Here is a 22,863-nt window from a genome sequence, read left to right on the forward strand (position 1 = left end):
GCGCAGGCTCAGCAGCCGTGGCGCACGGGCTTAGTTGCTCCGCGGCATGTGCGATCCTCCCGGACCAGGGCCCGAACCCGTGTCCCCTGCATTGGCAGGCGGCTTCCCAACCACTGCGCCACCAGGGAAGCCCTGTATGTAAAATTTAATAACCCATGAAGTAGGTACTGTCATCCTTGTATGAATGCAGAAACTGAAACAAAACAACAAAATATAGCATTACAAAGTTTATACTTTATATTTTTATATAAAGTTTATATGTTTTTCATATGATCTATATTTTCATTTAATCATTAGTGACTATTCATTCATTTAACTAATGATTATATAATATATCAGGAACTTACTAAATGCTCAGGATACAGAAATGACAGAGTGGTTTCTGCTCTCAAGGATCTCATGACCTAGTGGAACAAAAGATAAGTAGCATCAGTGTAGCATTTTTTCATTTATAAACGTATTTCATATGTATTAACTTATTTAGTCCTCACAATATGTCATTTTACAGATAGGGAAATTGAATCTCTGGGACAGAACTTGAACTCAAGCTAGTAAATCATTCGTTATGCCTTAGCTCCCTTTTTATATTTAGATGAGTAGAACCATGTCATAACCAAGTTTATTATTAAAAGTTTTCAAATTAACTTCTTGTGAAGTATAGTTGACTCTAAGGAAATTGAAGACTGTATTAAATAACTTAGGAAACACGTTTTGGTGTTCTGCTCAGACTTAACAGAAAATTTTCTATTTATGGCATATTTTAAGTATAATTTCATCATGTGTTTTTTTTAAAGATGAGAGAATGAAAATTTCCAGCCTTTGCACCTTCTTTATTTATTCAGTTACTTAGGATATGTTCTATCTTCAATTTTTACCACAGGCAACTTCAGAGTGGACCTTGGATTACCCCCCCTTTTTTGCATGGTTTGAGTATGCCCTGTCACATGTTGCCAAATATTTTGATCAAGAGATGCTGAATGTCCGTAATCTGAATTACTCCAGCTCAAGGACCTTACTCTTCCAGAGATTTTCAGTCATCTTTACAGATACACTCTTTGTGTATGCTGTCCACGAGTAAGTCTGAGAATGTCATTTCCTGTGGAAGGTGTTGAGGAAATATTATAGTATTAAATAGTATTAACTTGTTCCTCATTTGGGGCAAACAAAGTTCATATAATAGCAAATGCTAGAACTGTCCAAAATGGTTGTGTTTCAAACTTCACAATGAGTAATTACAGCAAGCAGTCTAGCTGAATCTTGTGGAAGAAAATGGGGGCTGAGGTGGGGTTACAAGTTAGAGGTAGAACAAGAGATTGTGAATGTTGTGAAAAGTAGTCCCAAGTGAGTTCCAGGACCGTTTCTCCTGCCCAAAGTGGCTCTACATGCTTCTCTTTCCTTCCTTGTAGCAGACTACCAGAGGCTGCCATGACCTACCCCGTTCTTTGGGATACACATACCTACATACAGCACAGCACACTCATGCATACATATGCATAATGCTAACCACCAATGGAGTTTCCATTGTAGTAAGCTCAAGAAATCTTACTGAGTGCTTTCAGTTGTAGTCTTTGGACTCTTTCCTTCATGAAGACTCTTCATTAATTTTAAGTTATGTTTATATTTTTATGTTTCGCATATTTTACTTACAAGTTACTTTTAAGTAGGTGAATACACGTACGTAGAATATTGTGCACAGTGACTTCCAAGTAGTGATTTCCCAGTTAATGTTGGTTTCTATTCTGTCCTAAGCCTTAAGCCTGCTGGTGTGATTGTGACAGAGCAGTAACTAGTGTCCATTCAATGACCTTTGTCATAAATAGATCATTTCTGTTTGTGAGGCCTTCTAGACTGAACTCTTGCCCCATTCAGTAAAGAGTCCCTTGGGGATGTTTTAACCCCTGCTCATTTTTGTGGAATAACTGCTGTTTGGCACCCTGACCTTCATTCTCTTTATGACCTGGCAAGAGTTGAAAGGGAAGGTGATATGTAAATGTACTCCTTTTAACTCAAAATGTTTAAATTCACACTCTCAGGGAAAGTGTATACAGGCAGAGAGAGGGAGTAGAATTCATTTCCATCTACAATGTAGAGGGAACAGTTAAGTAAGATAAAAATCTGGAACAAGGCACTTTGTATAGATTAGTAACTTACTTAATTTTCTCAATTACCCTGTAAGGTTACTATCTCTATTTATGAGAAAACTGAGGCTCCACGGAGGAAAAGCAGGACACCTTTTGCTAACCCCTATTTAATTGCATCTTTATTATGTCTTCTTTTGGTTTTAGATTTCTTTGGTTTTAGAATTTGTTGATATTCAAATGAAACACGTTTTTAAAATCTTTTTATAGAATAATACATCCTTTTCATTGTCAAAATTTTGGAAAACGGAAAGCAATTATACATACACACAAAGTAAAAATGACCTATACTCCTGCACTTAACAGCTGTCACTATCAACATTTTGGTGCATATTATTTCAGCCTCTTTCCTGTATCTGAATTTAATTTTTATAAAATAAAAATGGGATCATACTGTTTTGTCACCTGGTATTGTCACTTAATTACTATATCTCTACCTTTAAATAACATACATTTTTTCATAGGAGTTTTGTTAATTATTTGGGCAATCAAGAGCTGCAGGTTTGTGGCTCTATTCTTTTATTTTTTTTTTTTCAATTCCCTCCACCACCCTGTCCCAAACTATCACAGGTCTATTCTTTTTTTCTTTTTTTTAATATATTTTTAAAAAAATTTTATTTATTTTTGGCTGCGTTGGGTCTTCGTTGCTGCACACAGACTTTCTCTAGTTGCTGCAATAGGGGGCTACTCTGTTGCGGTGCACGGGCTTCTCATTGCAGTGACTCCTCTTGTCGCGGTGCATGGGCTCGAGGCAGGCAGGCTTCAGTAATTGCAGCACGTGGGCTCTGTAGTTGTGGCACGTGGGCCCTAGAGCACATGGGCTTCAGTAGTTGTGGCGCATGGGCTCAGTAGTTGTGGCACACAGCCTTAGTTGCTCCACGGCATGTGGGATCTTCCTGGACCAGGGATCGAACCTGTGTCCCCTACATTGGCAGGCAGATTCTTAACCACTGCGCCACCCAGGAAGTCCTCACAGGTCTATTCTTAACTTGGCTGGTATCGTAATATATAATTTGGAGTGCTATATCATTCTGGTCTGCATTTTTTAGTTTTAAGGGTTAAAATAGTGTGTGCCCTCTCAATTTTCAAAATCCTTACATTTGGGTTTTTGGTGGATGGTTTTATTGTTTGTTTGTTTGCTTTATTAAATGAAGACTTTGTTTTCAAAAAAAAGGAAAAATGAAGACTTTTGTTTCAAGTCAGCATAGCTGAGAAAGGGACATGGCCCTGAGGCCTTTCTTTCTGCTAGCACCTTTTTAAACAGTCAAGAATGGCATGGACACCCCAGTCCCTGTGTCTAATCTAATAAACTGACAGGGAAGCAACTAAAATTTTTCCAACCCACTGGAATTTCTTGGGAGAGGTGACACCTAAGGGCACCTTAATTGGAAAATTGTCAGCATCACCAGAACTGGACTCCATCACCTTTCTTTTTCCTCCCTATTAATAATTGGCAACATTAGAGCTGTGATTTGGGTGCAGTCATATTGAAGGACTACAAGAAATTCTCTTGGAGTCCCTTTCCTCCTTTTTTAAAAAAAACCTCCCATGGTCCTTGAGAAGTAAATTTAATACTCTGAATGAAAGCATCTAGCGTGCACTGAGTACTCCATAAATACTAGTTTCATTTCCTTCATCCTTTCTCTCCTTCATTCCTCCATCTCTTTCTTCCTTTTTTTTTTTTCTTCATATTTGGGTTGATATAAACCTGGGTTTTCTGACTGCTATTCAGCCTCAGTGTCACTTTTTAATCATCATTTTCAAAATAAAATAGTTCCACATTAAAAAAAAAAAGAATGGCATGGACACTTCATCAGGAATGGCTATCAAACGCATCAGAGTATATCAGAGGGTACTCTGTAGAAGTATTATGGTGTTCTAATGAAGATTAAATTTGTTTCTGATTCTTTCCTCGTGTTCCAATATAGGTGCTGTAAATGCATTGATGGGAAAAAAGCAGGCAGAGAACTTACAGAGAAGCCAAAGTTTATTCTATCAGTATTACTGCTGTGGAACTTCGGGTTGTTAATTGTAGACCGTATCCTTGACGTTTTGTGTACTGTTCCCTTACTTATTTGATATATACTAAGTATAAGATTAATTCTTTCTGTAATGGTGATTCTGAAATGTGAGCTGCTTTTGAAAGTGGATGTGGGGTGGGTTAGTCAGTTCCCCAAACTGTGGTCTCTGCCCAACTTTATCAGATTCTGGTTGTTAGAGCACTTTGTCCTGGAAAAGTTAGTGGTGACGTGCAAGAACCAGTTAAACTGCCAGTAAAGCAATATACTGGGACTTGGTAACTGTCTTTAGATTAATCTAATACATATATCTTAAATAGTTTATAACACATTATTCTAAATACCTTTTATAGGAAACGGCGTATCACAGTGTCCATATGGAAACAGACAGGCCTTCATGCTTTTCTGCCATGTTGGCTTATGACATATTAATAGGCAAAGTTCTTAAATCCAAAGGGTCTGAATGGGGGACTTCCCTGGCAGTCCAGTGGTTAAGACTTCGCCTTCCAATGCAGGGGGTGCGGGTTTGATCTCTGATCGGGGAGCTGAGATCCCACATGCCTTGTGGCCATAAAACCCAAACATAAAACAGAAGCAATATTGTAACAAATTCAACAAAGACTTTAAAAATGGTCCACATCAAAAAAATCTTAAAAGAAAAACCGGGGGCGGGGGGGTGGTGGTGGTGGTTCCTGAATGTAACTAAAATCCAAATGATAGAAGCCGAATTTCTACAGTTTTCATAGAGATAGCCAGGTGTGGAAGAAAACACCGAGACTTCGGTTTAAGTCTGACCTGGTCTTGAATCTCAGTTATGAAATTCAAGTAGTGTTAGGCCATGAGTGCATTAATGCTCTGAGCTCTAACTACCTCACAGGTTCACTGTATGTGTACTGTAAACAATAGAATGCTACATGCAGTGGCCTTCAGTAGCTGTTAGGTCCCTTCCTTTCTTATCCCTGATTCTAAAAAGCAAAACAAAACAAAAAACTCCTTTAGTTGCTGGCTCTTTAAGGTACAGAAAATTTGGGAAAGTTTCCTGGTTTTCTTCTTAAACATAAATTTTAATTTAAAAGTTTGTCCAGGATTTGACTGTTTATAGAAAACACTTTTATGAAAAGTCCAAACTGGTAGTAATATTTTTGTCTTTAATTTACCTATAATGGAAGCATTTGAAATTTTTATACTTAGTCTGCTGGCACAGTTCATTGTGAAATTGGCATCCTCTGTTTTCTTTCCTTGACCTAAAGTCCAGATATTCATTTCCAGTACAATGGTTTTTTATCTGGATTAATGCTACTCTCTATTGCACGATTATTTCAGGTAAACACGAAATAGGCTAATTATATTAGTTTGGTTTTTAGCTTGTAAAGGTGATAGGTAAGTTTATTTGACCAACTGTTTTGAGTTGCCAAGTGCTATAGACACTTTTATTGAGTATTTCTCACAAATTCCATCTTCTCTTTTAATAATACTTTTCTCCATTTTACAGATGAGAAAATACTCTACTCTAAATACTCTAAAAACTTGTTAGAGTGTGGCAGGCCTAAAATAAACTTGAGTTTCTATATTTGGTTGGGATCATTTATCCAGGAATGAAATCTTCAGCAGTTTATACTATGTAGTAACTGTGATGGTGGGGCCTTAACCATCAGCAGCATGTAGCATAGTGTAATGGAAAGTATGGAATTTGGAACCAGAAGACCTGAGTTGAAATCCTGAATAACCCTAATAAGCTGTGGGACTCAGACAGGGGTTATTCAAAAGCACTGGCTGCTTCAGATTGGGTATGTTATATATAATATATTATTGTGTAAACCTTGTAACTATTCTGTGAAGTTGTTAAAAGTTTCCTCCTTTCATAGAGGCGGATAATTCAGATTTCTGGGACACTCCTCTGTACACTGAATCAGAATCTCTGGGATTGGGTTTTAGGAATCTCCAGGGAATTTTGATACACCATCAGGTTTGGGAACCGTTAACCCAAGGCAACCATCAACCCTCTCAGCCTCAGTTTTCTCATCCATAAAATAAAATTTACCCTTGATACATTCTGTTTATAAGATGGGGCCACCTACTTCACAGGGACTTTGGAAAGATCAAATTCAATAATCTATTTTAAAGTTCTTTGACAACTATAAATGTCTAGATAAGTTTTTTTCTTTTAACCGTAAAAAGCCACATTATACGTGGATCATAATTGGTGTTCAATGAATGAATGTTGGATGGTTGTTGAACAAATGAACTAAACTTTAGCTTTAGAACCAGCTAGACTTTCTCTGAATCTTAAATAAATAGTAAAACCAGTGGAGAGATTTGGAAGCATCCCATTGTTTTTGCCTTATCATTCCTAACGCATCTATTCTAGACCACACCTGATGAGACAGTGAAAGGAGGAACTTGGCCTTTCGTGTTCCCTTTGGCAGTTTCTCATTTAATCCTTCCAAACCCCAGGACCCCAGGACCATTATCTCATTTGATCCTTCCAGAATTCCTGTGAGGTAGGTAGAACGCAGACTTCTTTAGTTATAGTCAACTCAGTTTGGAGGTGGTTTTTTTTTTTCCTAAATCAGAATGCCTGTAATTCTCCTAGGAAGTTTGTTAGATCTAGTACTATTGGCACAACACTTGGTGCCTTCAGCCTGATTGTACTTTATGTTACCTAATATGTAATATAAGATTTAAGTGATTCTTTGTTAGCATAGCTTTATGTGTAATCATTGGTACTCTCATTCCCAGATCCTCTCTGGAAATCAACCCCAGCTATTGTATAACTATTAGAGGGTGAAGGTAATTAACTCCCCTAGCTTCCTTAAGGAGAATCTGTAGTGTGTTGTTATGATGACGTATCTTGTACTTCAGCATCAAACTTAGTACTTAATAAATATTTGTTGAAATAATGAATTTATAAACCGACTGGGCTCAGTATAAAAGCTGGCTGGAATCACTTGCCTCTGTTCTCCTTATATTACATTTAAACCTTTTTATTATAGAAAATTTAAATTAGATACAAAAATGGAGAAAATAGTACAGTGATCTAAACACACACACACAGAGGATTATTTTGAAACACATCCCAGACATCATATTTCATTTGTTAAGTATTTCCAAATACAGGCAGACCTCAGAAATATTGTGGGTTCAGTTCCAGACCACCACGATAAAGCATATGTTGCAATAAAACTAGTCATGTGAATGTTTTGGTTTCCCAGTGTATATAAAAGTTATGTTTACTGTAGTCTGTTAAGTGTGCAATAGCATTGTCTAAAAAAATGTACATACCTTAATTTAAAAATACTTTGTTACTAAAAAATGCTAACCATCATCTGAGCCTTCAGTGAGTTGTAGTAGTAACCTCAAAGATCACTGATCACAGATCACCATAACAAGCATAGTGATAATGAAAAAGTTTGAAATATTGCAAGAATTACCAAAATATAGCACGGAGACAGGAAGTGAGCAAATGCTGTTGGAAAAGTGGCGCCAATAGACTTGCTCAATGCAGGGCTGCCACAAACCTTCAATTTGTAAAACACACAGTATCTGTGAAGCGCAATGAAGCAAATCGCAATAAAACGACATATGCCTGTATATCTTCAAAACCATGTTTTTTTTCAATATGGTAAAATACATATAAGATAAAACTTAACATCTTAAACCATTTTTTTCTTCCAGTTTTATCGAGATATAACTGACATACAGCACTGACATACAGTTTAAGGTGTACAGCATAATGATTTACTTACATACATCATGAAATGATTATCACAATAAGTTTAGTGAACATCTGTCATCTCATAAAGATACAAAATTAAAGAAATAGAAAAATTTTTGATGAAAACTCTTAGGATTTGCTCTGTTAACAACTTTCATGTGTAACATACAGTAGTGTTATTTATATTTATCATGTTATATATTACATCCCTAGTAGTTATTTATCTTATAGCTGGAAGTTTGTACCTTTTGACTGCCTTCATTCAGTTCTCCCTCCCCCATTCCCCACCTTTGGTACCTACAAATCTGATCTCATTTTCTTAGAGTTTGTTTGTTTTTGCTAGTTGTTAACATAGTGATTCAATATTTCTATCCATTTCAAAATGATCACCACATAAGTCTAGTTACAATCTGTCACCATACTAAGATACGACAATATAGTTATTGAATTTCCCACCCTGTACATTTCATACCCATGGCTCACTTATTTTGCAACTGGAAGTTTGTACTTAATCTCTTAGTCTCCCTCACCTATTTCTTTCCTCCCCTCACCCATTTATCTTAAGCACTTTAAAATGTACAGTTCAGTAATGGTCAGTACATTCACACTGATGTGCAACCAGTCTCCAGTGTTTTTATTTTTTAATAAACTTAATTTTTTTAAATAATTTTAGCTTTACAGGAAAGTTGCAAAGATAATAGAGTTCCTGTACCCCCTCACTCATTTTCCCCTAATGTTACCATCTTATGGTACATTCATCAAGACTAAGAAACCAACCTTGGTACACAGATTTCACCAGTTTTTCCACTAACATCCTTTTTCTGTTCCAGAATCCAATCCAGGATACTACATTATTGTGTTTAGTCTACCCTGAATTTTGAATTATTTACCTTTTAAATCTCCTAGAAAAGGCATAAGGAAGGAGCATTTCTCTTTGCTGTTCTCCTACATTTCAAGCACATCTACCTCTATGTAGCACCAGCTTACGGTGTATATTTACTGCGATCTTACTGTTTCACTGCAAATAAACCAGGCAAGTTTTAATGATCATTTTATTTTTGCTTTATTTTATTTTACCTTGACTTGGTGGCTTGCTTTGTGAGAGAGTTTTATGAGGCACAACGGGTATCTCTCAGCTATTGATCCTATAAACCCTTTACCCATTCTGATTTTTCTCTGCTCTTGCCACATCATAAAGATTGGTGTACTATCATGGGATACTTCTAGTTTTGGCATATTGTATAAGTTATGGCTTTCCATGCTCCTGGTTAACGATAATGTTCCTTTTCTGTAGATGGGTCCATCCGATGGAACAGCTTCAGTTTTCTCCGTCTTATTTCCCTGGGACTAATTGTTTTCCTAGTTTCTGCTCTTTCGTTGGGTCCTTTTCTAGCCTTGGTAAGTCTTTTATTTGTTATAAAGAATACATGTTTGCTCTTATTTAGAAAAAAATAATAAAGCCAGGAATATATAAAATAAGGAAAACTACTCCTTTTTTACTCCTTCCCACTATGATTCCCCAAAGATAGGATGTTATTCTTTCAGACATTTCTGTGCTTATGCAAATATGTATGTGCATATATTTGTACGTTTAACTATATGCCTCACACAGACACACGCACTCACACAGAGTTGCTAATAATTAGTCACAGATTTCCATATTTGCTAATTTGCTTGTTTGCTGTACTTTATTTGTAACCTCAAAATCAGTACTCACAGTGCTTTCACAGTCATTCATTGACAGCAAACATTCTAAAGTGCCTAGAATGTTACAGATGTTCAACAGGTGTTTTTCTTTTTTCACTTTTTCCCTCATGCTGAATTCAACTAATTAGTTTTAATTTCTGCTAAAATTGGGAAACACTGCATCTCTCATCAAGCCTTCCCTACCGTCCCCTTCTCTTCAGTAAACTTGGTAAAGCTGCAGTCTGTGTTCTCCTTTGCCCCTTATAAATTCTTCCATTATTATAGTATTGGACTGGTATTCAAAGTACTCTGATGTATCTTGTCCCACTTAACAGATGAGAAGGTTGGCAAAAAAGAGGTTCTGTGAACTGCTCAGGATCACACAACTACTTCCTTGTATAAAAACCGGAACTCAGACCTCATAACTTTCTACACGCTATGCCATAGACAGTACCCTAGTTCTCTTTTTGAATTTAGAAAATATTGATCACTGTTTAATCTCTTTTCAACAGAACCAACTGCCTCAAGTCTTTTCCCGACTCTTCCCTTTCAAGAGGGGCCTCTGCCACGCGTATTGGGCCCCAAACTTCTGGGCTTTGTACAGTGCTTTGGACAAAGTGCTGTCCATCATCGGTATGGTAGCAAGCCTTCTTACTTTTTTTTTCTTTGGCCGTGCTGTGCGGCTTGTGGGATCTTTCTTCCCCAACCAGGGATCGAACCTGGCCCCAGCAGTGAAAGCACCGAGTCCTAACCACTGGACCGCCGTGGAATTCCCTAAGCCTTCTTACTTAGACTATGAATATTGAAAGGACTAGTCACATTGACAAATAGAAAAACCTATTTTGTGTTTTGAATGTGGCGGAGCTGTTTGTTCTCCAGCCCTGCGTTTCAGCTTTCAGAATGAACAGCAGAGTGGTTCTAGGGGCTGAGACTTCAGTGCAGGAAACAGACTGCACTCCTTATAAAAGCTCTTTGTGGCAGTGAGGTTGTTGCTCCTGTCCTTGGGAAAAAAATAAACTTTTTAGACATTTTTAAAAGGTAATTTTGGGACTTCCCTGGTGGCGCAGTGGTTGAGAGTCCGCCTGCCGATGCAGGGGACACGGGTTCGTGCCCCGGTCCGGGAGGATCCCACATGCCGCGGAGCGGCTGGGCCCATGAGTCATGGCCGCTGAGCCTGCGCATCCGGAGCCTGTGCTCCGCGACGGGAAAAGGCCACAACAGTGAGAGGCCCGCGTACCGCAAAAAAAAAAAAAAAAAAAAAAAAGGTAATTTTACCTTAAGCAAAACGTTATTCAGTAGTTATAGCCTTAGTTTTAAACTTAAAAATGTGAAGAAGCAGGAAAGAATGTGTAAGTTGTGACTCTGGGTATTGAACCAATAAGGAAAATGATGGCCATGCATTTTAACATGAGATGAGAAGAAAGGGAAAACTTAGGCTATGCTTTTAAGTTTGAGGTGTGATGCAAAAGAATTTATAACCTTTAGATGGTTCTGAAAATAATTGTGTGGGACAACTCACAGCCTCTCATTTGTGAACACAGCCTAGCTTGATGGAAAATGGCAGGATCAAGAGAAGGATAGGTAAACTTTTCTGTAATGGGACAGACAGTAAATAGTTTAGGCCACATAAGATTTTGTTTACAACCTTTAAAAACGTAAAAACCTGTGTGAGAAACAAATGCAACAATAAAGAAGTGCTAGGCTGTCAGTAGCAGGGGCTTTGGAACCAGACAGAACTGGGTTCGATTCTTCCACCTATTAGTTGTGTGACTTAGGCACATTACTCATCTCTCTGTGCCTCAGGGGGGCAAAAAGTAATGGCTACAAAGCCCCTGGCACATGGTAGATGCTTAATGCGTGGTGGCTGCTATTACCGTTTTGGCTGCGTACTTACAGGAAATCATAATTTGGTATTATTGCTCACCCACTGAGTCCGGCCTTGACGTACATGGCGTCTTATAAAGTAAGTTCTTAACATTTCTAAAAGCTTTAAACAACCAGCATGATACGAGGTACAAGGGTCGCTTGCCTTATCTGAGTCAGGAAACTGTTGTACCTCACCTTGTGTATCTGTCTCCTCAAGGAGGTTGTGAATGGAAAGTCAGTGGCAGGTGAGGCAACTCTGTTTCAGGCAGATAGTTATCAGCTTTAAGACAGAATCAGCAGGCTGCAGGAAAAAGGGACAAGGTGAATGAATAGAAAATATTTTGGTAGTCTACACCTTTCCCACATTTCACTAATTTTCAATGGCATTAGACAGGGCCATTCAGGTGCTCAGACTGTCCCTGACTGTTCTGTTAGCTTTTTTGGGGGCTGGGACTTGCATCATTATCCTCAGACTTGGTTCATTTAGTATTTCTTGAACTCCTATGTGCTGGGGATAGAAATAAATTAATTGTCATTCCTGCCTTTAAGGAACCGAGTATAGTAGAGGAAATGAACATACATACAGATACAGTGCAGTGTGGTGAACACAGAGACATGTATAACAGACCTTAGCCCACAAGAAAATCAGCTCTACTTCCTGAGTTAGGAGCTTTCTCAGATGAGTAAGTGAATTAGGAGTTAACTTTGCAAAGTGAGTAGGCCATTCTAAGCAAAGGCAGTAGTCTGTGCAAAAGGACACAGGTGTCAGTGGTATGTCGGCTCATTGTGGCCAAGCTGTATTTAACAAGGTGGAGTAGATGAGGCTGGAGAGGTGGGAGGGGGCTAGATCATGGAAGACACTATGTGCTATGCTTAGGAATGTGGACTTTATCCCATAGGCAAGGAAGGATTCAAAGCTGACATGTATTTTAGAAAGCTTGCTTCATTTTAGAGGTGAGAGCATATTGCTGTTCGTGCTGCCCGCCAGCAAGGTTTCCTGTTCCAATACAGACAGCTGCAGTCTAAACTAGAGGCATTTTAGGTAGAATGGTGCAGGACCGAGTTAATGAAATCTTGACCTTGAAACAGTCTTAAGATTTAGTAGATTTATTTTTTTTCCTCAAGGAATTGATTGGTAAAATACGGTGTGCCATTAATCAAAACAAAACAAAATAAAATGTCTTTTTACTCTGTAGGTTTAGAACTGAAATTTCTTGACCCCAGCAAGATTCCGAAGGCCTCAATGACAAGTGGTTTAGTTCAGCAGTTCCAACACACAGTCCTTCCCTCAGTGACACCCTTGGCCACCCTTATCTGCACTCTGATTGCCATATTGGTAAGAATGCACACGTGGTCCTCATTTCTTGAGTTTTCTCTGCTTTTCTTTTGTGTGGCTGGTTGAATTTTAACTTTCAAGTTTTCCCAACGGTAGGATAAATTCCATGGCTGTAATCCTGCTGCAGATTGAGGCATTTCCTATTCTTAGGGTAACTTTGAACACTGTAAGGAAGGATTACTAGTAAAGCCTCTATGAGAGAGCTTCTCACCAGAAGCTAATAGACCATCTGTTCACCATCAGATGAGGAAGAAAGAAAAGCCCAGGGGAGGGAACTTGGACCACACCGTGGAGAAAGAGGACAATGTAGTAGGGACATCAGGTTTTTGTTTTCATACATGGCTAACTGATAAAAACTCTAAATTTGTCTGTACTGCATGGATATTTTGTGACGAGGATAATGAATTGAGGCTGTCTGAGCATCAGATAAGAATCTTACATGAATCAGATGCTATTATAGGCATCATTCGTAGCTGTTTTTATTTGTTAGTGACCATGATGCCCTCAATTTCATGATACAATTTTAGTAAAATTCAGGATAAATAACTTAATCATATCTAATTACACTCAGTTTTAATTTTGGTTTCTAAACAATCAAATCTACTCACAAGACACCTGACCCCACTTAACTACGTGGCAGTACTGGTAGGTAGTTAAGCTCTGTTGGCCTACTTATCCACATGTTCTGAATTTAAAACTTTTTTCCTAAAACTTCAGCCTTGTAAGCTGCATATGGAAGCCCATGGTTTTGTTGTAAATTACACTCCAGCCCACAAAGTTAGGTGTTTGTTTATTAATATGCTAAGATCTAATTTATTATTAGCTCCACAATATCGATGAACTTTTGTAGTTTGACCTAATATGTTCAGTGACTATTAATTAACTAATTATGAAGGTGTAGTTAGGAGTTATACTGGATATCCTAGAACTTAATTATCATTTCATATTAATTTTGATGAATAGAATTAATTTTAATGTGTTAAATATATATTTCCAAATGCCTTTTTTTTTCCTTAGTAGTTGTTTTTATGTTAACTTTTGGTGGACTGTTCACAAAGCGAATTATCCCAGTTTGATGGAGAATAGTCTTAAGAGCTACTGTTTTTCAGAGATGATGTAAATTATATTCACCTGAACAATGTTTCAGTAAAGCCTATTTTAAATGATACTGAAGTTTTATCTTTGCCTATTGTTTCTAGCCCTCTATTTTCTGTCTTTGGTTTAAACCTCAAGGGCCCAGAGGCTTTCTCCGATGTCTAATTCTTTGTGCCTTGAGCTCCTTCATGTTTGGGTGGCACGTCCATGAAAAAGCCATACTCCTTGCAGTTCTCCCAATGAGGTAAGCAGATAGCTCAGTCAGTCAACATTTCTGGCATATTTCACAGTGATCCTATTGTTTTCCATTTGATCTGTCGCTTCTTGACATGTTCAGTGGGATGGGCAAAGGCAAAGACACGTGGGAACAGATTTATACCAGGACAGAATGGGGATGTTTAACTTGGGATCCTGGTACCTGTGAGGGTTCTAAGGTATGCAAAACTGCCTGTATTGTTCCTGCATTTTTTGGTAAGGGGTACTGTAGTGATCAAGCGCCATGATACCAGGCTGTTACTTCTGGCTATTGAATAGCAGCATAGTATGGAAAAAGCATGGACTTTGGTGTCATCACACCCGTGAAAATAAGGTCCCACAGTTCCTTGTTAAGTGTTGTTAGTCAAAGTAAGGATTGAGTCCATTATGGAATAATACCTAACACGTACAGCACTTCAGATTTTTCAGAACTGCTTTTGTTGTTAGTTGGTTTTTTCGGGGCGGGGGTTGTTGTTTTGTTTTGTTTTGCATTCTTTCTTTTGAGCTTCACAACAACCTTTAAGATAATTAGTATAAGTGGATATCATCCCCTGTCTTCACACCTGCAGAAACTAGGGCTCAGAGTTTAAGTGACTTATCCAAAGTCACACAGCTAGCAAATAGCAGGGTTAGGACTTAAACCTGAATCTTATCATGCTGAATCTTAAGATCTTTTCACTGTGTCATGCTAAAAAAGAAAAAAAAAAGGCATTTTAAATGCAGTTGTGTCCATTTTATATACAACTGAAACCCAATTAGATAGATGGTAATAGAATTAGCCTTTTTCTTAAGATTTTTCTTAAATCCTGAGAGAAATCATTTAAGCTCTGAAAGGACATTAATCAAATTTGTCAGATGAGTATATGGCTTGTCTGGGTTCATTTAGCAACTTGGAGTTTCCAAATTCAAAAATAGAGAAAAACTTCTAATGTCTTTAGTTAGAATTCTTATTAAACACCAACAGGTATGGGGCATTGTCCAAGAGAAGGACTATAGGGTTGGAAATAAAACTCCAAGTCCTGTTTCTCTAGCTGCCACCACTAGGCAGCTCCCAATCCCACAATATTCCTTTCTTTGAGGAGGCAGTTACTCAGAGAGGCAAGATTCTTTTTTGAATGTTCCATGACTCAGTGTGACGCATTCTTCTTTGTATTGCTTAAAGTTTCCCACTAAAAAAATTAATATTCTCAACTGAATTGGACTTGTAGCAAAGATCAGTATGTTATTTTATGCATAAGCCAGTTCTAGAAATAATATTAGATGCAGGTTATTCCAGCGATCTGCAAGTATAAGCTTCATTTGATGTTTTAAGGAATTATTATAAGAATTTTTATTTTTAGCCTCTTGTCTGTGGGAAAAGCAGGAGATGCTTCAATTTTTCTGATTCTGACCACAACAGGACATTATTCCCTCTTCCCTCTGCTCTTCACTGCACCAGGTAAATAGCTTCTTTTAAGAGAGATCTATTTAATTGCCATGGCTTTTCATCAGAGCCTACTGTCTGATCAATACTATCTGATTTAAACAACCTTAAAATCTCTTAGAAAGAGAGAGCTCATCCATTCTTTTAAATAAAACTTCCAACATGTCCCTAATTCTTAGTATCTTTACATGTCACAAAAATGTACAGTTAAGCTCCGAAAGCGTTCCTAGCACTATATAGCTGTGTCATTGTGATTATATTCCCTTAAGTACCATAAACCTTTCTCTTACCAACTTAATTATCATATGTACTTTTTTATTCTTTTAACAGAACTTCCCATTAAAATCTTACTCATGTTACTGTTTACCATCTATAGTGTTTCCTCACTGAAGACTCTATTCAGGTAATCTGAAAAAAGTGCATTTAAAATTATATTTACTCTTGTGAAATGTTTACTCCTAAATGATTGATAAGCCTTTTAAATTTTATTTTTTAAGTTTAAATAGTAACATCACAACATTACAAAATATCAGCAGATAGCAGAAGAAATTACCCATATTCCGTCACTCTCACATGGCAACATAGGTCATGGCTTTAGTTTGGGGGAATATTTGAGGAGGGACTACCCAGCTTAAATTAAAACTTTATATGAAAACTAAAAAATGGAATGTAAAATATGCATTATGAGTAAAACCACATAAATACAGATGCTTAAAACCAAAAGATATGTAAAAAATTCTTACATATCTTAGAATTATGGGTGGAATTTTTTTTCTTTTCTAAACTTAATGTTACCTATATAATTTTTTAAAGCTTGCTTATAAATTATATCTGATTGTGTTTATGAAACCTCAAATGCTTAATTATATGAAAACTCAATTATAACCATATGACTCAGCAATTCCACTCTTAGGTATATACCCAAAAGAACTGAAAATAGGGATTCAAACAGATACTTGTACCTCAGTGTTCATTGCAGTTTTATTCACAATAGCCAAAAGGTAGAAATAGCCCAAATGTCCATCAACAAATGAATGGATAAACAAAATAGTATATATACGTATAATGGAATATTAGTCATCCAGAAAGAGGAATGAAGCTCTGATATATACTACAACATGGATGAACCTTGAAAACTTAGGCTAAGTGTAATGAGCCAGACACAAAAAGGACAAATACTGTATGATTTCATTTATATGAAATATCTAGACTAGGCAAATTCAGAGACAGAAGGTAAATTAGTAGGTATGGGGACCGGCGAGAGCAATGGTGGTGCTGGATAGGGAGTTGTTATTGCTTAATGTTTCCAGAGATTCTTTTTGGGGTGTTGAAATGTTTTGAAAGTGGATATTGACACAACATTGTCTATATACTTAATACTACTTAATTATATACTTAAAAATGGTTAAAATACCAAATTTTATATGATTTTACCAAAACAAAAAATTATGCATTGTTTACCATATTCTTATTCCAATATCACACTATCCAGCCCCCTTTCCTCTTCCAAATGCATAGCTAACTCTCTCTCAGCAACTTCAGCTAAGTGACAACATAGATGATGGTTGCGTAAATTTGGATTGTTGAGTTAATGTAATGATATATCTTTATCATTTTTTTTAAACGTGAAATTTTATTCATTCGTGTGACTCTAGCTTTATCTGTACTTCACATCACGACAGTGCAGGTGAGAAACTTTAGCTGAGAAATGTTTGCAAAAGCAGAATGACTCATCTAAAATCAGACTCCTCTCGTTTTTTTCTTCAGAAAAGAAAAACCTCTTTTTAATTGGATGGAAACTTTCTACCTCCTTGGCCTGGGGCCTCTGGAAGTCTTCTGTGAATTTGTATTCCCTTTCACCTCTTGGAAGCTGAAGTACCCCTTTATCCCTTTGTTACTGACCTCAGTGTATTGTGCAGTGGGCATCACATATGCTTGGTTCAAACTGTATGTTTCAGTATTGACTGACCCTCCTGTTGGCAAGACAAAGAAGCAATGAATAAAGGAACTGCTTGGATGTATTCCAAGCAATTATTTCATGGGAAATTAATCAGACCTTGAAGAAAGTTGCTGGTGGCATGAGCCATTCATTTCAGTAAATCTGTTTGAGGACCATTCTTGTAAACTTGGCCTTGCCCAGCTTAGCAACCTGATTGTCACCATGGTGAGAAGCCACTTGTCCTCCATAAGCAGTGAAACACATCTGAAACAAATCTCGCCTTCCCCTATTAAAATTGTCTGAGATCATGGAGACTGCTTTGCTTGCTCTAGGCAAGGAGGGAGTCTGATCAGCGGCGTGATTATAGCCTATGATAACCATTGTCAGGGTATAAAGCATAATTAGAATGATATACTAAGGGAAATATAAATAAAATACCATTTTGTATTTCTGCACAAAAACGTTTTGGATCATTTCCAGCTCCCGCATTTTCCTGTTGGCGTGCATACAAGCAAGTGGTGTGCACTGTCCACATTCTGTACACCTTGTTCTAGGAGATTTTTTTTCCATTGAAGTTATACATTGACAATACTCACAAAGCCAGGGAGAACATTTAATGAACTGTTTGGCCTGTCAGCAGAGACTAGAAACCACATCTACTCTTACATTAGTTAAGGACATCTTGTACAGTTCATTTATTCTAAAAGCAAGTACTGCAATTTTGATAAGGCTACTCCTTCTCAAACTTTCCTCATGTGAAAAGACTTAAGGGTGTTTTGCAGCCCAGTCTTGTCCTCCCCCCACCTTGAGAGTACTTCATACACTTTATCCAAGACCCCCGTTTGCCTAATACCTGCTGCACATTCAAATTCAACCAACATTTATCTAGCTGACACTAGGAACTTTCACACATTTTATTTACCCATTGTCCCCTAAGAAGATCAGAGAGAGACCAAGGTCAATAGAATCCTGGGATGCTAATCCAGCTATCCCATCTCTTAAATTCACTCTATTTTCCCAGACTTCTTTTGAGTCTCATTCAAAGATAAAGATGGGGATTTTTGCCAAAGGGGGAGGGAAGTACGGCCCCTCTAGCCTGTTTTCCTCACCACAGTCCCCCTTGCACCCTATACTCCCGCTGTCCCAACAACTTAGATTTCCCAGTGTGCCATGCTATTTCGTACTTCTGCTTCCTTTCATTTTTGCCACTTCCTTTCTTTCCTCTCTCTACTGACTTTTCTACCCTATCATCTGATCGTCTGAACTTCTTCAAGATTCAACTTCACTGCTACCGTATCTATAAATATAAATGTAATACAGTGTAATGATTAAGAGTAGGGGCCTTGGGACTTCCCTGGTGGTTCAGTGGTTAAGACTCTGTGCTCCCAGTGCAGGGGACCTGGGTTTGATCCCTGGTCAGGGAACTAGATCCCACATACCACAACTAAGAGTTTGCCTGCTGCAACTAAGATTCCACATGCTGCAACTAAAGATCCCGCATGCCACAAGGAAGATCCCATGTGCCGCACAAAGACCTAATGCAGCCAAATAAATAAATTAAATAAATATTAAAAAAAAAAAAGTAGGGGCCCTGCGGGAATTCCCTGGCACAAAAAAAAAAAAAAAAAAGAGTAGGGCCCCTGAAATCACACAGCCCGAATTTAGATCTTGCCTCCTGATTTTTTTTATCTGTAGTCAAGTTATTTAACCATCCGTTGCCTCAATGTCCTCATTTCTAAAATCACAAAAAATTTAGAACCCTGCTTAGCACATATTACGTGTTCAATAAATATCATTTAAGGGAATTCCCTGGCGGCCCCGTGGTTATGACTCTGCACTTTCACTGCTGAGGGCCCAGGTTCAATCCCTGGTCGGGGAACTAAGATCTCACAAGCTGCGCAGTGCGGCCAATAAATAAATATCTGATAGTTTTACGAGTCCTTTCCCTCTACCTTCTCTCCCCCTCCCCCAGAATTGAGTACCCCACCATGTGCTCCCAGGCCAGGGGTCTACTTCTACTATTAACGGCTGTTATAATTGTTTATCTGTTTTCCTCAGGAGACTTTAACAATTTGACAGCAGAGACCACACTTGTCTTTTTTTTTTTTTTTTTTTTGGCGGTATGCGGGCCTCTCACTGTTGTGGCCTCTCCCGTTGCGGAGCACAGGCTCCGGACGCGCAGGCTCAGCGGCCATGGCTCACGGGCCCAGCCGCTCCGCGGCATGTGGGATCTTCCCGGACCGGGGCACGAACCCGTGTCCCCTGCATCGGCAGGCGGACTCTCAACCACTACGCCACCAGGGAAGCCCCACACTTGTCTTGATAGTCCCAGTTTTTGGCACAGTTGAATGAATGAAGCACACCACACAGGCCATGATTAAAATCTAAATGTTTAGTAGCACAAGCAGTAACACAAGGCACCCAATGTAGTTCCTCGTATCCTTGCCAATTGGTACGCAAACAAACAAAAAAAGATGAATTTGGATGCCTCTCAACAAGGCCAAATTTAATTATGCTCTGAAGGTTGTTACTGTCAAAGTGACGTGATGTCAGAACTGGAAGAGCTCATCTGGTGCGGAGGTTTCCAAAATGTTCTGCAGAGCCTTGGAGGTTCTTAAGAGCTGCCTCAGAGGCTCTGGGCCCTGAAGCATCTTCAACCAAAGCAAATATGCTTTGATCTATTATATATTAGGCATCATGTAAGTTTTTGTTTGACTTCAGGATTCAAACTCTAAATATAGTCTTTAAAGCAATTCAACCCCTTATATTACCAGGAGGGCAATGGCTCCAGAGACTGAGGAAAAGCTTGTTGATGCCAACACAGAATTCCTCCCTAGTATTCATGTATTTAAACTTTGCAAAAACATGAGTGGTTTTCAACAGTAAATTCCTAGGTTTCAGCAGTTAACTAAATAAATGAAAGTGCCATTTCAAAATGTTTTGAAATCTAGAATTAAGTCAAGAACAAGCAAAGGTTACTATCAAAATTTAAACAAGATGTATAAGAAACCCATTTTTTAACCTGCTTTTATTTGTAATGTACCCAAATTTAACAAGACGAAGGAAAAGAAAAGTGGGAGGAACTTGGTATTCTTGGTCACCGTATCTTTCCCTGGGTTGAGGGGATAGAGCCAGAACTGGGAGGGAACTATGGAAGATGCACTTTTTCCAGCCCAACACTGTCATAGTTTTCCTTGTTAATGATTTCCACCTAGAAACTATTCTTTGTGGAGGAAGCACTTCAGTGTCAGAGAGAATTGCCCCCTATGTATAGTCCATGCAGCTTGTTTGCAGTTAATGGGAGAAAAAAAATTCTATTAAAATAGAACCTTTGAAAAATATGTTTTACTCTTAAGTAGTTTGTTGAAATTGCTCTACCAGTATGATCATGGTAAAAAAAAAAAATTATTTTGACCCATGTACCCCCTTTTTCGTGCTTCAAAGAAATGGGCTACTGGGACTTCCCTGGTGGTCCAGTGGTAAAGAATCCACCTTCCAGTGCAGGGTACGCAGGTTCAATCCCTGGTCGGGGAACTAAGATCCCACATGCCGTGGGGCAACTAAGCCCGCATGCCACAACTATTGAGCTCATGCGCCTCGACTACCAAGCTCGTGCACCTCAACAAGAGAGCCAGCATGCCGCAAACTACAGAGCCCGTGCACCTGGTGCACCACAACTAGAGAGAAGCCCGTGTGCTGCAACGAAGAGCCCATGCACTGCAACTAAGACCTGATGCAGCCAAAAAGAAAGAAATGGGCTACTGTGCTAATGGCAACTGAACTTAGAACAATTTTATAAACCTCAAAAACCTGAATCAATATAGCCATTAGTTTCTCACAATAAAGTCCCATATTCAGCATCCCCACTTTATAGAAATGTCAATAAATGTACTAAAAAAATTTTTTTCAGTCTCAGCAGTGTTGACTGCAAGAAAAACACACAACATAGGAGTTGTTTTAGTTTTATTCAGGGACCTTACCAAGGACTATACCCTAGGAAACGGCTTCTCAGTAACTCTGAGAGAACAGCTCTGAAGAGGTATGGGGAGATTCAAGTATATATGTGACTTTTGGGCTAGGGAATACATACAGTCAAGTATACATCTTGGTAAAAGATTACGGCAAGTCACAAAGAACAGATATCTCAGCTTAATGATTTTAGTGCTTTTCTATCTAAAGGAAGATGCAAGAATCAGGGTTCATTAAAATTCTTCCGATTGGAACCAAGATGGCGGAGTAGAAGGACGTGATCTCACTCCCTCTCGCGAGAACACCAGGATCACAACTAGCTGCTGGACAACCATTGACAGGAGGACACTGGAACTCACAAAAACAGATACCCCACGTCCAAGGACAAAGGAGAAGCCACAGTGAGATGGTACAAGGGGCGCAATCACAGTAAAATCAAGTCCCATAACTGCTGGGTGGGTGACTCACAGACTGGAGAATACTTATAACACAGAAGTTCACCCACTGGAGTGAAGGTTCTAAGCCCCACGTCAGGCTTCGCAACCCGGAAGTCTGGCAACGGGAGGAGGAATTCCTAGAGAATCAGACTTTGAAGGCTACTGGGATTTGATTGCAGGACTTCAACAGAACTGGGGGAAACGGAGACTCTACTTTTGGAGGGCACACACAAAGTAGTGTGTGCATTGGGACCCAGGGGAAGGAGCAGTGACCCAGGGGGAGACTGAACCAGACCTACCTGCTAGCATTGGAGGGTCTCCTGGGGTGACGGGGGGTGGCTGTGCTTCATCGTGGGGACAAGGACACTGGCAGCAGAAGTTCTGGGAAGTACACCTTGGCGTGAGCCCTCCCAGAGTCGCCTTTAGCCCCACCAAAGAGCCCAGGTAGGCTCCAGGATTGGGTTGCCTCAGGCCAAACAACCAACAGGGAGGGAACCCAGCCCCACCCATCAGCAGTCAAGCAGATTAAAGTTTTACTGAGCTCCGCCCACCAGAGCAACAGTCAGCTCCACCCACCACCAGTCCCTCCCATCAGGAAACTTGCACAAGCCTCTTAGACAGCCTCATCCACCAGAGGGCAGACAGCAGAAGCAAGAAGAACTACAATCCTGCAGCCTGTGGAACAAAAACCATATTCACAGAAAGATAGACAAGATGAAAAGGCAGAGGGCTATGTACCAGATGAAGGAACAAGATAAAACCCCAGAAAAACAACTAAATGGAGTGGAGATAGGCAACCTTCCAGAAAAAGAAATCAGAATAATGATAGTGAAGATGATCCAGGATCTCGGAAAAAGAATGGAGGCAAAGATCGAGAGGATGCAAGAAATGTTTAACAAAGACCTAGAAGAATTAAAGAACAAACAGAGATGAACAATACAGTAACTGAAATGAAAAATATACTAGAAAGGGCTTCCCTGGTGGTG

The 22,863-nt window shown here is 38.9% G+C and overlaps 1 protein-coding gene and 1 long non-coding RNA gene across 3 annotated transcripts in view; one reads left to right on the plus strand and one right to left on the minus strand.

Annotated features, from left to right (window-relative positions):
* Positions 1-17,932, plus strand: part of ALG8 (ALG8 alpha-1,3-glucosyltransferase) — a 28,247-nt gene extending 10,315 nt beyond the window's left edge. The window contains exons 3-13 of one of the 2 annotated variants that reach the window (XM_032641091.1): positions 881-1,074; positions 4,067-4,176; positions 5,412-5,479; positions 8,778-8,904; positions 9,166-9,269; positions 10,070-10,190; positions 12,620-12,759; positions 13,959-14,098; positions 15,450-15,547; positions 15,863-15,935; positions 17,300-17,932. In XM_032641091.1, coding sequence (XP_032496982.1) covers positions 881-1,074; positions 4,067-4,176; positions 5,412-5,479; positions 8,778-8,904; positions 9,166-9,269; positions 10,070-10,190; positions 12,620-12,759; positions 13,959-14,098; positions 15,450-15,547; positions 15,863-15,935; positions 17,300-17,531 — 1,407 coding nt within the window. In that variant the 3' untranslated portion in view covers positions 17,532-17,932. Of the gene's footprint in view, positions 1-880; positions 1,075-4,066; positions 4,177-5,411; positions 5,480-8,777; positions 8,905-9,165; positions 9,270-10,069; positions 10,191-12,619; positions 12,760-13,958; positions 14,099-15,449; positions 15,548-15,862; positions 15,936-17,299 lie in introns of those variants that run through there. The other variant, XR_004351167.1, reaches the window with a different exon arrangement.
* Positions 22-22,343, minus strand: LOC116758254. The gene is made up of 5 exons (XR_004351168.1): positions 22,177-22,343; positions 17,435-17,505; positions 11,619-11,724; positions 348-404; positions 22-193 (listed from the first exon to the last, which is right to left on the minus strand). It is a non-coding gene; the product is annotated as an uncharacterized LOC116758254 (long non-coding RNA).
* Between the last annotated feature and the right edge of the window lie 520 nt (positions 22,344-22,863).

This window comes from Phocoena sinus, chromosome 8 (assembly GCF_008692025.1).
Source record: "Phocoena sinus isolate mPhoSin1 chromosome 8, mPhoSin1.pri, whole genome shotgun sequence".
NCBI classification, from domain to species: domain Eukaryota; kingdom Metazoa; phylum Chordata; class Mammalia; order Artiodactyla; family Phocoenidae; genus Phocoena; species Phocoena sinus.